Here is a 16,621-nt window from a genome sequence, read left to right as displayed (position 1 = left end):
CAACTGAACCCAGTTACACTGTTTCGCTGCAGCACTCTTTCCATTGGGAACACAGCTGTGGTCTGTATGGATATGTGTGTGCATACTTATTGTTACAACTTTAAGACCCCTTGCAGCTGAGAACTGTGCTTGTTTATGTGCTGATTTGTTGATAACCTGAGAGGATGATTCTGTGGTGGCTTATATATGGTCACCTTGATTCCAGCTCTCCTTTGCTGCCATGCATTGTTCTAATTCCCCACTGTACTAAGAGAGAGAGAGACAGAGAGAGACAGAGAGAGCAGGCGTGGAGGAAGCTGTACTGAGGGAGGAGGGATCTTGGAAAAGAGGAGGGAGGTTTAGAGAGCGATAGAACAGAAAAAGAAATAAAGAAAGACAAAGAAAGAAGGAGGGAGACCTGTCTATTCTGAGTGACATTACAGCACGGATCTCAGTTACACCGGTGAGTCCTTCTTAAACTCCACTGGAAAAGTTTACAGTTTGTTTTGAATATTAATATTTGAATATTCTCAAGAGATTAAGTTCAAGTTGAGTTGAAGCACTCTGGCAAATATAATAGTAGGCTGTTAACATTCATAGTTTGGAAACAATAGCGAGTCATAGAAAGTTGGAGAGTTTTGCTCTCGCATGTCATACTTACACTTAATACATAATACATAATTTCATTTTGTTAGCATTTTTTCATAGTGTAAGTTCTATTCAGTGCAGCAAAGTGAAGTTGTTCAGTGATGTAGTGGTCTGCTCCATCTCTCTCTCTCTGTCATTAGCTGTGTCTGCTCTTATGGACTATACAAAGACAAGTTCTATGAACAATATCTGTGGCATGTTGTCAGTTACCACAGAAAATGTCAATTTCTGTTCTCATCCTTAAGTTGGTAATAATAATAATAATGTTAATAAAAAGTAATGTTACAATGAAGTCTATGGGGCAAATGTACTACAACTGTCCCATGGATTTCCATTGTTTTGATTATGTGGTAGGCCTATTTGTATTTAACCAGGAACATTCTTTTAACAATTTTTTTTTTTTTTTTAGGGCTGTTATAGGATATTCATTACATAGCAAACAAACATAAACAGGCTTTTACATTGTTACAAAAAAAACTAATTAAAATAAATGCTGTTCTATTCCACTTTTCTTTCATCAAAGAAACATTAAAAAAACAAAAAAAACAAAAAAACTGAACATTGATAATAAGAAAATTTAGTTTTGCCATCATAGGAATAAATTACATTTTAAAATATATTAAATTGGCTAGTTTTAGAGACTTCTTTTAAAAACTTAAAAAAATCTTACCGCCCCTTATACTTTTGAACAGTAGTATGTACAGTACACTCTAAAAAAATGCTGGGTTAAAAACAACCCAAGATGGGTTGAAAATGGGTAAACCCAGAAATTGGGTTGTTTTAACCCAGCGGTTGGGTTAAATGTTTACCCAACCTGCTGGGTAGTTTATTGCTTGCTGAAAATGAACCCAAAGTATGTTGGAAATTAACATTTATTAATAAGTTTAATGAACAGTAGTGAATTCAATTAATATTCATATAAGTTTAATGAATAATAATGAAAGAGTGTTCACCTTTTGATTATTATAGTAATTTTTAAACACTAATTGAGTTCAATAAAACTGCCCAGCATGTTGGGCAAACATTTAACCCAACCGCTGGGTTTGTCCATTTTCAGCCCAACTTGGGCTGTTTTTAACCCAGCATTTTTTAGAGTGTATGTATGAAAGTGAAAGAATTATGAGGAATTGATATTTGACAGACAAGAAACTTAATTTATATATTGATCTCATTTCATTTCAAGCAACAAAAGCCGATTGTACAGTACAACACCAAGATCTCCAGCTAAAGATACACAGACCAAAAAGAAACACAGTGTCATTCACTGCACAAGTAAGAACCTTTACAATTATGAATTTGATTTTAGCTGTTCCTGTTGACACACAGGAACATCTAGAAGAAGCAAAAGCAAATCACAGGAACGGACACAATGAAGCTGTGGGACGCACATTCATGTATAGCCACACATGATAACTGTTTGGATTCAAACAGGAAAGGAAGTTAGACAATAAGTTATGTTTGTGTTGTGACGACAGCTCTTGAAGTGACAATGAAATTTCACTAACAAGCATTCAGACACACACACATACACATATACAAAGGCCCTTGTGTTTGACTTCCTGTCTGGAAGGCGTCCAGCAGCATCTGGATCAATTCAGGATCAAAATAGAAAGGAGAGACTGAGGGAGGGAGAGAGGAATCGAATAGCTTGCAGAAGTCAGAAACACTCCGCAAACTACATAAAGTGAGAGACAGAGAGAGAGAGTGGCAGTGATTTGGTAGTTTCATCAGTGAAATCATCATAACTGGTATCCCATCCTGATCAGAGCTGTGTGTTGCCATGACGATAGTAGCCAGTACCTGTTCGCCGGCTGTTCCCTTCATTGTGGAGTCTCCTCTTTTTGGGATTTATTGTTCTGCATGCAGAGACATGTGCACATGGCCTGAGGGAGCAGCCTGTCTGTGTTTGCATTACTGATTACCTGTATCTGTGTCTTCAAAGCTGTAGTAATGTACACAGCTTGATGACAGCTTGTCCTCTGTCAGAGTCATGTGCATGAATGTTTATTAGTTGGTTTTGCTAAGCAAGCATCACTATTATTATTGCCCATACTTATGGTTAGAGATTTGGACAAACCTCTAATCCTAACTATTGCAGTTCAGTACATCCCACAATGTTTGTGACATAAAAGATATCTCAAACCATATGGCTTTTTGAGGAGAGGTGTGCTATGCTATTACTTTTCTGAATCAGTGACTTACAATTTTCTCTACAACAGCTACACACACACACACAAACTTTGAAAAAGGGACCTGAGCCGAATCTAGAATATCTTGGGGCTGTGCTCTGCACTCTTCTTGGGCAAGAAACAATATAGCAACTGCCCAGAACACCCTAGCAATCACATAGCAACCTGCTAACAGCCATTCTTGGCGACTCTTGCATGGGTGCCTGTGTGATTTTCCTACATTGCTGTAGTTATATTCATAGCTTTACTTTTTTTTTTTTCTTTCTTTTTATTTCTTTTTTTTTTTGTAATTATACATTGTAGATATTGTGTTTTAACCCAAACATCAGCCGGATGATGTCATTTCCAATAATACAGGAGTAGTAGACAACATATAATCAAGCCTCCAATCCTCCTCTGCTGTAGACACAGCACACACACACACACACACACACAAACAGAGCGGACCATATTTATGGATTATTTTAAGGATGCTATTTTTGGGAAAAGTGTGTGTGGTCCAGGTGTGATCCATCTATCTTTCTGTCTGTTTATCTATCTATCTATCTATCTATCTATCTATCTATCTATCTATCTATCTATCTATCTATCTATCTATCTATCTATCTATCTATCTATCTATCTATCTATCTATCTATCTATCTATCTATCTATCTATCTATCTATCTATCATCTGCCTGTCTGTCTGTCCTTCTGTCTATGCTTCTCTTCTGCTGTTCTTCTGAATTTTAAGACTTCTAAGGCTAATTTGCTTAATTTTTAAACATAAAGAGATTATAGTATGTCCCCATTTAAGTATCTTGCTAAACATATGTGTATGTGGAGAGAGAGAGAAATGTAGTGTTTCTTGTTCAGTGGGGGAGAGAAGCTTTAGTTCACTGAATAGAGTTTCAAAACTGTGTCATTCTCCAGATGTGTGGTGACCTCATCCAAACTTTACATCAGGCTTTACAGAGACTCAAACAGCAGTGAACCACACTGGCTTATAAACACACACACATCATAGTGTGTGCTGTACTGCTAGGATTCTTTGGTGGCATATTAGTGACTTTGTTATCTGCACTATTTTACAGTAAGAGTATCTTCTGGAGTTTGTCATTGGACTGTAAGCCAATCATACCGCTTCATTCCACATCAGTGATGTACATGGGTGTTTCTGTTCTGCAGTGGTGGCACACCATAAAGCCATGAAATTGCGCATGTGAGGGTGTGTATGTGTGACTTCATTTATACGTAAAACATCATTGCATTATGCAATGCACATGCATTATTTTACCAAATGGTGTGAAAGTGGTGCATAGATCTTCATGATTGTATATATATTTATACAGTCATATCACAAACTGGTTGCGTGGACTGTAAAGTCACGTCTCTTGTACATGCGTGTGAAGACAATGAAGTGTGACACTCCCGTTCTCCTGCTGTCCACCCTTTGACACACTGACAGCATTCACTACACACACACACACACTTATGCTCTGATGCGGCCCATATGAGTGAGCATGTGTGTGTAGAATGAGAGAGACAGGACTGGCTTTTGTTTCGTTCACTGACAGAAATGCTTTTCAGTAATGAGCTCATGCCACAACAACAGTGTCATGTAGTGGCAGTCAAGCACGCAGGCCTGTACCAGTACCACACACACACACACACACACACACACACACACACACACACACACACACACACACACATCCCTTCATCTTACACAGGCAAACAGAATGGACAGAATGTAATATGTTATGTCAGGTTATCACACATTATTTCAACAGATTTCATGATAAAAATACAGTGGAGGAAACCATGGAGTGTCAGTTCAATGGTTGCAGTGATTTTTTTTTATAGCATAACTATATTGTATAGTAGAAAGATATGGAGACAAAATAATGTCAGAATAAGACATATGTATGTGTATTGTTTAAAAACATACAAGGATAAAGAGAGCTTTAGTGATGTCAGATTCGTATTGTTAGCAAATGTATTTTATTCTTTAGTTCTGATTTTGGACTTCTACTTTTTTTCCCCACACTCTGTGTTCGCATATGTGTTTGTAAGTATATGCATAACAGATGTGTCTGGATTAAAAATTTGCTTTCGAAATGGTCAATGCTGAATCTGTCTGCCTCAGTGATGCCAGCAGAGACCGCCCTGCCTGCCTGCCACATTTTTTGACCGTCCGACCTTCCAGAACTGTACAATTCAGTTAGGTCTAAATTTTAAGTCTCATCAGCTCTGTCTGTCTGTCTATAAAGTTCAATACAATATATTTAGTACAAGAAAAACTGTGTATGGTCAGAAAGTGTTTAGGGGTCAGTGATGTGATGGGTCATTTTTTTTGTCCAAAGGCCTAAATAATAATAAAAAACAAAGATATGACATCCAAAGTATGTAAGGTAGTACAACTGGATCTCTTTTATTGAATCCAAAAGATTTAAATTGTATTTTGCTACATATAAAGGTATTTTAAAGATTTTGAAGTGTCAAAAGGTCATTTGCTCCAAAGGCCAATACAGCCATTTAATTTGTGATTAAAATATCCTAAAATGTAATAAATGTATATATTTTTTATTCTGACATGATTTTATAACATCATATAGTGCAAAATGGTATTAAAATTGTGTAGAAGTCGTTGCTTTGTTATGAGAAAGATTGTCCGGAAAAATGAATTTCATTGATGTCATTCGGAGTAACCAATATAAAGGGACCATTTCGGATCAAGTCATGTTGTCAATATCACGTGACAGGATGTGACGTCATTCAGACACCTGCAAAGGACCACATGGTCTTGAAGCAAAGTAACTAACTCTCTCTTAACTATTTGGAAAATTCATGTTTTCACTTGCTCATACACATTTCCCGAAACATCAGGTCATTCGGTACAACCACTATAAAACATGGAAAATGTTGTAATATTTTAAAAACTTGTACTAAATATAAAATGTTAGTTTGTCCTATTGCTAGCCAGCAAGCAATCTAACTAGCTAGCTAGCTAGATATCAGCCTGTTAGCATTGTTTGAAAATATCGTCATTCGGTAAAACTGAAATTTTGATTAAACCGAATTACCTTTTTGGTGGCAAATTTTGTCCATCTTGACAAAAGCAGTGTTAACTGATTACAAAAAAACACAATCTCATTGTTAACATTTAATAATACTTCAAAATTAATTATATCTCCATTTTTTTTTTTTTTTTTTTTTTTTTTTTTTTTTTTTTACACTTTTAAAAACCTTATTCGTCAATGACCCTTAGACAGATGGATTGACAGACACTCTGACACACATATATCTCTATCTGCCTATCTGTCTAATATGTAATACTCTATATTACAAGGATGGATGGATTGACATATAGATAGACAGACACACAGGTAGACAGACTGCACAGACAGAAAGATACATAGACTGAAAGATAGGTCGATAGATGGATATTTAGATGTTGATTAGTTCATTCAGCAAAGGACTCGTCATACTGATTCAAATTGGTACCTCCTGAGCTCTTGTCTTAAATGATTCATTAAAAGAATCTGCTCATAAGAGTCATTATCTCATGACTCAGACAACTATGGACACACTGTAAAAAACAAATACAATCAATACAGGAAAAACTGCAACAAGATAATAAATAAGGACAGCCACAGTTCTCTTTAGTCCTGCCAGAGAGACTGAAAATAAAAGGCCTAATGTTGAAAAGTGCTCTTTCTGTTAAGACCTTGAAGACATAACAACCAGTGTTCGTTTATTTGAAGGAGTTTAGACTTTGTGTAATCTGGCAGAGCGGTGTTTTGATGATACGTGGATTTTTCCAGTAAAAAGATACATTGTTGCTTATCCATACACGCGCACACACACACGCACAAGGTGGGACCACATGTAGCTGCAAAGATGTTGACACAGCATCTACATCCCTGCGGACTAATGATTGTTATTTTGCTGCCTGCTGTAACAGCCAGGTCTAATTGTGTGTCTGAAAGCTCCCGCTGAGTTTGATGTGTTTATGAATATCAGTCCCACATTAAAAACTTGGATAATGGGGCTCATAAAGTCAAGCCCATCCTGATTAGTGCCAGCAGAGTTGTATCTATATACTCTTTTCCCTTTCATCCTCCACCCCCAACGGTGAGTTAAGTGGGCTGCAGTGTGTGAGTATGTTTGTTGGCGTCTGGCCACAGTAGTATATTAATAGAGGAAGACTACCTGAGGGGGAATAGGTGTTTTGGGAGCGGAGATTGAAACAGCCCATTAAAAGAGTTGTTTTCGTTTTCCTCTTTTCTTGCCCACAGCAGCAGGAGTCCAAACACGCACACCGTTCACTTTCACTTCCCGACTACTGTTCACTTTACACATCATGAAATCCTGTTCACATTGTATCTTTTTTAAGAGCTTAAAATGTCTGTTGGAATGAAATAATAGTATTTCCGATTTCCTTCAATTGACAACCAGGTAGTCCACTGGTTGAGACTGATCTGGGAAATGCCTCAGCATGTTAAACTGAGATATGAGAAAGTATTTATTATTAAGCAAAAAAACCACACACACTTCACCTTTAACATAATTGATCTATAGTTGACATCAGCATTGGCACTGAGTTAATAAGGAAGGTCTTGAGCTGATCTTGGCTGGCTCTCTGTTCAGATGATTTATTGTGGAATAGATTGTGATCTCTTGAACTGCCCTGCACTGCACGCTTTCAAAGGCAGCCAGAAGCAATCAAAGCCCAACCCATCTCTGATTCTCCCCCAGGCATTATCAAACGCTCAGAGGGTGTCTGCCTGAGTAAATAGAGTAGGAGCTTTCTGATGATGCCAACTAGCACACAAACAGGAAAACGTACTGGAGAAGGATTTTTGGATTTTGAATTCTCTCCAGTGTATTGTGTGTTACTGATATTAACAACTGCACCAATACTACCGTTCAAATGTTTGAGTCAGATTCAGTTTTTTTCCTATTCAGGATGGAAAAGTAACAGCAAAGACTTTTGTTTTACATTGTTTAAAAAATGCTATATCAAATAAATGCTGTTTTTGAACTTTCTTTTAATCTAAGAATCCTATGTTCAAGTTCAAGTTCAAGTTTTCAACATTAGCTGCGTTTAAATGGACCCTAATAATCTGATTGCAATTGGACTAGTAGTACAATCGGAATAAAAAATTCACACGTAACCACGTCAATAGGAATAAATTGGCCAAATCTGATTACAATTTCATTCGGATTGTAAGGGGTGGTTTTATTCCTTTTGTAATATGACTCAGGAATGAGGCAACGAGCTGTTCTTCCCGTTGAATAAAGTGTCATAAATGAGTGTCCTGTCATTCTTAACCCCCTGGAGTCTGAGGCTGATTTGGGGCCTGGAGAAGTTTTGACATGCCCTGAAATTTGTGCTTTTTTCAGTTGTTCATAAACATATTAATGACAAAAGTGTCATTACACTGTATTCAGCACAAACTAGGCTACCATAATATGTGAGGAACATGTATGTACATGTTTGTGTTTTTGAAGGAATAATGTTTATGCGTGGTTATTGAAAAAACAAAAAACTTAAGTCACTGAAATAAGGCCAAAAAAATAATATTAAATCTGTGTTCATAAGACTTCTGGGTATTGGATGTTGTAGACTAGAGTTTTTGCTTCAAAATTATGTAAAAATTATGCTGACTACTCTTTCATATAAAACAATAGAGAGATTTAAATTTTCTAAAACATCTTTGGTCAAGAAACACAGTATGCGTGGAGGCGTGAATCATCATGAATAATGGGTGATTCTCACCTGAGAAGACAAAAGAATCACATAATAATGACCTGAAATGACTTGCATAATAATGAGCTCTTTCAGTCAGGTAAGCTGTGAAAAAACCCTCTGTGATCATGTGGTGTATATCAAACATGCAGAAAAAACAGCAATACTGTGAAATATTATTACAATTTAAAAGAATGGTATTCTATTATATTCTTTAAAATATAATGTATTTGTGTGATGCAAAGTGTCTGAACAATTATGTTACCTCTATGGCATTTCATATAGGCTTTTAGCTTAAAGCATACACGTTTGGAGAAATATTGATGGATTCTTATATGTTTGTCAATTTTGTTTGTTTTCGATTTGACTTGCACGATTTAAAACCTGACATTTCAACGTTTTTTTAGACATAAGTCTAATTTTTTTGTGATTAGTATTCACTAAGTTACAGTTCATTTTCTGGGAACTATCAGATTGGACTTCCTTCAGAGGGAGATGAGAGATCACGCATCATGTTAGTTTTCTTTATTTTGCAAAAAACACAACATTTTGTGTGTACACAAATGAGTGTACACAAATAAAAGAAGATATTCCACAGATTAAAATGGTGCATAACTCTTAATTGTATGTGCAACATTGACGGAGTATTTTGAGTCTCTTTCACACTGGTAAGAAAAAAAACTGCGGTGGTATCGCCGGCGAGACCTCAGAGTGTTAAATTCTCTTTTTACTCATCGTCTGTGAAATGGAGCAAGATAACGTCCCACCAGTCCTTGCTTTATACTCTTATCCACAGACGATTGGTTTTGGGCTTAGGAAAAGACGCTTATACTGCTTGATAAATACAAGCAGCACAACTCAACAGTTCATGTGCTCATCTTCACTTAATTAGGACCCGAAATAGATAAATATTAAGTCTGCTTTTAAAACAAAGAAAAGGAGGATGGTTAGTGTGCAACAACAGTGGGGAAACTCTGTATATTTGTGCATTGTGTGCATGGCAAAAGATTAAATCCAACCAGAAGCTTGTGAGATATAAACGCGCACATGAACCCGATCACTTTTTTTAGCGTTCATGTAAACAATACATTCGGATTCATCAATCGGAACGAATTCATTCAGATTGAAGGAAAAAGTGTCCATGTAAAGGAAAATAATATGAAATGTTTCTTGAGCACCAAATCAGCATGCTTTCTGAAGGATCATGACTGCAATTGGTGAAAAAAGCTAAAACTATATATGAAAGTCAAATGACTTAATTTTGTTTAGTTGTGGTGATCATTTATTTAAAACATGAGTTAAAGTTGTTTTAGTTTTTAGGCTTTTTATTTAAGAAAAGGCTAGAGATAAAAGTAGTAACTTAAGATATGAGAGGCAATTGTCACCACAAGTAAGCAAATGCTGCAAAGCATTAATTTGATATAATGACAGTTACCGCAACTTGATTAAAGACATCATTGTTAAATAAATAGTTCCATTTTCAGTAATAGTTACCTGTTCCCCCTCAGGTAGAATGTGTGGTCTTTGTTTATCTGCATTTTGAAATGGCTTTGAATGAGCCTCAGCCAATCAGAAATTAAAGTCAAAACTGTGTTTTATAAAACAGATTCCTCTCTACTGGCTGAAGGGCAATGAGTTTCACAAATGCAAATGTGTGTTTGCCATTCAGTTCTGAGCATCTGACCTCAAATACTTCATTGCAGCAGCCCATATTTGAGTGTTCATGTTCTCTAACCACAAACTTAAGGACCTCTGTTTAATCTGTCTGTGAACTTATTAGAAATAACAACTGTGTCTTGTTTTATGTGAGTAGAGTCTGTTTTATTTTATTTTTATAAATGATGGTTTTAACCAGTAAAACTCTTGTTCTGTAAACTCAGAGAGATTTTATGGTCAGCCTGGTAAAGACATTTTGTATTTAGAGCTGTTGATTTTGTTGGTGAAAAATGGAAAAAATGAGACGTATACCACATATACCACAGTGTGTGTATGTCTGCGTTTTCTCTGGTTGTGTATTCATGACCCCAGGGGGAGCTGTTTCCTTAAAATTGCAAACTACACTTCTGAACTTGAATGAACGTATCATAAAAGTGAAATAATTTAAATTAAAGGGAAAATAAAAGAAAGCAATAGGACCAGATAGGTCAGTTGGTCTGTCTGTCTGTCTATCTGTCTGTCTATCTATCTATCTATCTGTCTATCTGTCAGTCGATCGCTCTATGGCTCTATCTCTCTATCTGTCTGTCTGTCGATCGCTCTATCTGTCTGTCTGTCATATATTTAGGTTCTGGAGCATGTCCCAGTGAGTCTTTGTCAGTGAGTAATCAACCTCACTGTGGAACTCATTGTGCAAAACCCATGGCTGAAATATTATTTCTGTTTCCATAGAAATCAGCTGTGGTCTGTCCCTTGTGGTTGAGGCAAAGAGCAGATCTGTCCAACCCACACTCAAACACACAGGTACCCATGGAATGGAGTGTTTATATCCCTGGCATGTTTTTATGACAGTCAATGGCCAGTGGCCACAGCGAGCACTCATCACTCCCCCACTCTAACAAACCTGAGCCAAGCGCCTCAGGCCAGCGGTCTCCTGCTCTCCACCCCTCCTGTGTCTTCCTCCCCTCTGCTTGCATTTGGCAGGTAGTCAACTCAATTTCTCGCCTGCTGATTCTGCATCTCCCCACCTCGCTTCCTTCTTTTCCTCTTCCTCTCTTCATTTTCTCTGTAGAAAAGGAGGATTAAGAGATGATGGTCAAATGCGTAGTTGCTCTTAGTGGTTGCTTGTGGTTCTTAGGAGATTGCTAAGGCCTAAAATACACAGGGATGACTTGCATTGTCTACTTATGTTTTTTCTAAAATCCACACATACTGAGAAACAAACAAACACAAGCATATTTATCCACAATTCTTTAGTTTAACTATATATCCACAAATTTGTGTTTCAGTTTTCTTATCCTTTTATTTCCATTGTTCTTTTGTGTAAGTCAACTGCGCTCCTCTGAAACTGCGATTGTGTTGTGCTGAAGCGTATGTTTTTGAATATTAATATGCCTGTTGGTGTGACAGATTGGCTGTGTGTAAAGCTCCAATCAGTACAACATTTTTCTTGAATGTAACTTCTCTCTCCAGTGGATTGGTTGCCATGGCGACAGGCCTGTTTGTTGTGGGTGGGAAGCAGAGACAGACAAACACCAGCATCTGGTGGACTGGCCTCTCTTCCAGGATGGTGTGGTGCAACCCTGCATAGCATGTCAAGGACAGGCATTTGTATTCATTGTCCACTAAACTGAATTTAATATAAGTTAAACTCAATCAACAGCATTTGTGGCATAATGTTAATTACCACAAAATATAATTTTGAGCAGTTGAAGTTTAAAGCACTTACAGTTGAAGTGAATGAGGCCAATTTTGGAAGATTTAAAAACAGAAATGTGAGGCTTATAATCATATAAAAAGAAAAAACTTGTATTAATTTTCTGTTTAAATGTGTCACAATTCCAGAATTTAGAGTTTATGGCATTACGTTGTAATAGCAACAAAGTTGTAAAATTGAATATAAATATAATAGAAAAGGTTAGTAAACATTTTCTTCCCACTAAAATCATATTAATGTATATTGTTCTATATACATCCTGTGGCCATTGAAACAGTGAGAATTGTAACGCTTACATATTGGTCTTTCACTTCCATTGTAACCCAGATTTATTTTATTTTTTTTTAAATAGAAGGAGGGACAAGTGGAAATAAAAGTCTGTGGTAATCAACATTATGTTAAAAGTGCTGTCAATTGTACTGAATGCGGAATGTTGTTTTAACACCAGCTCAATGGGAGAAAATCTGTTGAAACATTGTAAAAATATGTTTGTGTTATGTGCTATATGCACTAAGTCCTATGTGTGGGGAACAGCTGTTTGTTCTCGTGATGATCGCACACATCTGGGTCTTTTATGAGGATGTGAAAGATTCTGTCAGGCTTGTATTAATTGCTATGGTTCTGTGCACTTCTCATAATGGCTAGTCTGTGGGAAACTCGGTGAAAAGATCACACAGATGAAGTCAATGGAAAACCAGCATCAAACATGTTTCTTATCTCCCTCATACTAGCAAGACACTATTGGTTAAACTGGATGCAGCTTCAAAACTGTACACTACCAGTCATCAGTATCAGTATTTATCAGTATTTAAATAATAATAATAATAATAATAATAAATAGCATATACTTTTAATGCACAGCCTTTGTTATTAGGATTTGATGGTTTCATCTTCATTCTGGACTAATTTAGTATTCTGTCTATAGTTCTTGCTGATTTTCCACGTATATTTATCTTGCAGTTATGATGTCAACCACCAGGGGGCTCTAGGTGGAAATGGATAGCTCACACTGTGATTACATTGGGCACACTGGTGGCTGTGCACATTTGTCCTAGACTAAGTTCCTTGGAGAGAAATCAATCCTAGGAATACAGATTTAACAGACGCATACACCGTATGCCCTAACGCTCAAAATAATTAATTGGTTTGGGTAAGACAAACTTAAATTAAACAAATTACTTTTATGAGTATTTAGCACTTGCTTTTTCTTTCAAGTTCACAGAACTGATATCTTTTGAGTAAACTTAACTGTTTCATTATTTTGAGTTTTATTAACTCATTTCTTTTAACTGAATCTGGGCTGGGATTTCTGTTTTCCAGCATGCTTTGTCCAAGACACTCGAAAGGGAGAGTAAATGCTAAAATTAAGTGTTATATAATGTTTTTTTTTTTATGCAAGATTACTGTTAAGTGGGAGATTTAGTAGAGTTTAGAGAGTTACCATCATGGTGTTACCAAGTGGTGCATGCTGCTTGGTTTGAGAGCAAGTATGTTAAATGCTTTATATTGCTGCACTCATTCAGCAAGTGCTATAGCATGCTGTTGTTAACATGTTAGCAGATTAGCGAGTTAGCATTTTCTGAATTAGCTTGTTATAGCTAGCTAAGTTTACGTTTTTAATTAAAATGTTTACATTGAGAATTTTAAGTTAAATGTACGAATTAGTGTACTCAAACATTTCAAGTTAAGAACAATTAAAATGTATGAGTACAAGTTAACAATCTGCCAGTTCTGCTTACTTAAATTTTGAATTTCTTAACTCAAAAATTTTGAGGCAACTGATAGCAACTCAAATTTTTTTGAGTTTTGCCAACTTATTCGGGTTTACAGTGTAGCAGGGTTGTGGTGTCATCATGTAGACAGCATGGCATTGCAAACCTCAGAAAGGTTTGTTTTATGGTTTGTTATTCCATCATTGTTAAAATATTAAATGCCATTTGATGAATAAAATTACATACTCAGCCATTCTATTATTAAATATCTTTGCAGATTTTCCATTGCAGAATGCTCACAAACACACACACAGTTTTTGTCAATATAATGAGCATGTGTATTCGCGTCTTATTGTGCTTTTCTTCACACCGTACCAGTTAGCAACTGTACCATGATTAAAGTTCACACAGTGCCAAATCCCTAGACAAATGTGGTTGCACATGGACGGCTGGTTGCTGGATGGCTCAAATGCTGAGTTCCAGTGTGCCAGACTAATGCAACTGAAAGAAACACTCCAGCTAATAGCTGTTTACTCAGTCATGAGCAGCCAAACAAGGACAAATGATCCCTGCATTTCAGTACCCTTCAGTGCCTGGAGCACCAAAAGTGTTTAGAAATATAATGACAAAAGCAAATGCTTCAGGAAAACAAGATGTTTCTCTGACCTGTTTACAAGGGACATGCCAAGTTTATGCAAATGAGTTTGTTAAGCATAACAGACATTAGTATGCACGATATATAAAAAAAGGTTCCAAATCATGTACACACAAATAAAAGTTGCTTTATTTTTACATAAAGGATTTCATCATTAACTTTTCATTTAATCCTCATGTCTGGGGATGAAGTGCAGTATTTCATCCTATGAAACCCATTGGATGAAATACTAGCATGCTTTCTAGAAACTATAGAATATGCATATTGCTTCGCATTTGATTTTCAAATTATACACAATGCTTGATTTTTTTTTTTTTTTTTTTTTTTTTTTTTTTTACACAGTAGAAATTTTAGCATTGTATGCAAACATTGGTTTTAAAGTGTTTATTTTGTATCGTTTAAATTATATGAATACATACTCATAAATCTACAGTTTAATTAAAGTGATAGCTCATATCCTGTTGAAGAATGTCATTGAATGTGTGTGGTCACTTCCTCTTTGTTTATTGCTTTTAGTCATGACTGCTAGTGTATCTTTTCACCCAAATATCACTCATAACAATGACCTGATTAGGTCACATTAGGATAAGGTCAACCACTTTTCCATCCCATATTTGTTTTCTTCCCTTTTGTTCAGAAGTGCTCACCAAGACTGCATTTATTTGACCAAAAATACACTCAAAACAGTAATATTGTGAAATATTATTACAATGTAATTGTTTCCTTTTCTTTTTCTTTTTTTACTTGTTTGCATCTTTAACTTGATTTTGAAGAATGTTTACTTCATCCTCAGCTTCAGCAGATCCAAAATGTCCAGCATTACCGTGGGCTCTCTGGATGAAGGTGTTACCCTGTGCTCAATGCACATATCCATACTTCATAACTTTAGTTAGGGTTATCATAGCAGAACAGTGAATGTTTTGCTGTCCACAGAACCACAGTCTGCAGGTGGCCAGTGTTTTGGCACTTTCCACATAAACACATCCAGTGAGCTGGGCCAAACTGGCCTGAGTATTTCCGCCACTGAGCATGTGCATCACTGGAATACCAATCACAGCCCTGCAAGAGAGAGCCACTGTGTGCGTCTTACACAACAGCACCACCATCAGTGCCACAGGTGCAGAGAGAGAGAGATGAGCAGAAAAGATAAACAAATTACTTTTCCCCAAATATCAAATACAGAAAAATTAATCCTGATGGTGTTATAAGACACAATGGTCTCAGTAAGCAGCTATTTTTGCAGCATTCAATAAAATAAATAAAAATAGTAAACATTAGTTTGCATAGGATAAGCCCTTTTTTACAGATCAAAGCCCTTTGTTATGATCTCATTGCAGACAGTGACAGACTCACATGTTTTTAATCTATAAAGCCTTTCACATATCTGATGTTGTTGGTTATATTTATAGGTGGTGTGAATCGGCTGCAGCTGTGTTGACTTTCCTTCCTCAAGATCTGTATGCTCTGTTGGCCCCCTGTAGCCCGCAGTTGAATTAAGTGTTTCTTGAAGTATTGTGTGAAAGTGTTTTGCAATCCCTGTAGGATACAGGTGAAAGAGGCCCTTTAGTTTAACAACACAGTTTGGTTTGAATCCGGATGGCATCTCAACAATAGATTATTACCTTTGCTCTACTATTCAATGCTGTAGGAACTCTGTTTACTCAGCAGGGAACTCCCTTACAAACACACGGTGACCTGATGCTTTGACCCCTTCTTGGACCTCTTTCCTCCACATTGATTGACAGACACTTTTTTTTTTAGCAAACATTGTGCAAATCACACATACAGCATCAGACATCAGATAAAGCACTACCAGACAATCAGAGCCTTGCTTTTAGAATTTTAAATTTGTGTAAGAGTATGTGAGCATTAAAGATCATGTAAATGTGTGTGTGTGTGTGTGTGTGTGTGTGTGTGTGTGTGTGTGTGTGTGTGTGTGTGTGTGTGTGTGTGTGCGTGTGTGTGTGTGGGCACTGAAAGAGAGTTGAGCATGTGTTTTATATGTTTAGGCTATAAACACTAAGCCAGTTTAGCAGCTGTTTTGGAGGCCCTGTCTGTGAAAGTCATTCCCCCTTTACCTCAGACCTGCATGAATTTCTGTGTGCATTTGTCTTTGTGCGTGAGTGACTTAAAGCGTTAGTTCATCCAAAAATAAAAAAAATTCTGTCATTTATTACTCATACTCATGTTGTTCCACAGCTGTTAGACCTTCGTTTATCTTCGGAACACAAATTAAGATATTTTGATGAAATCCGAGAGCTGTCTGTCTCCTCCATAGACAGCAAGGTCCAGAAAGGTACTAAAGACATCGTAAAAATAGTCCATGTGACT

General features: G+C 36.6%; 1 protein-coding gene across 7 annotated transcripts in view; it reads left to right on the top strand.

Moving 5' to 3' along the window:
• sash1a (SAM and SH3 domain containing 1a) overlaps window positions 1-16,621 on the top strand; it is a 271,761-nt gene that overhangs the window by 196,498 nt on the left and 58,642 nt on the right. For 4 of the 7 annotated variants that reach the window (XM_048206889.1, XM_048206887.1, XM_048206884.1 and 1 more), the window contains exon 2: window positions 10,939-11,010. The exons of 2 other annotated variants lie outside the window; for them this stretch is intronic. In XM_048206889.1, coding sequence (XP_048062846.1) covers window positions 10,939-11,010 — 72 coding nt within the window. Of the gene's footprint in view, window positions 1-314; window positions 443-10,938; window positions 11,011-16,621 lie in introns of those variants that run through there. One more of the 7 variants, XM_048206895.1, reaches the window with a different exon arrangement.

This window comes from Megalobrama amblycephala, linkage group LG11 (genome assembly GCF_018812025.1).
Source record: "Megalobrama amblycephala isolate DHTTF-2021 linkage group LG11, ASM1881202v1, whole genome shotgun sequence".
In the NCBI taxonomy this organism is placed as follows: domain Eukaryota; kingdom Metazoa; phylum Chordata; class Actinopteri; order Cypriniformes; family Xenocyprididae; genus Megalobrama; species Megalobrama amblycephala.
Note: the sequence above shows the minus strand (reverse complement) of the source record. Positions and strands in the feature narration are given on the sequence as shown.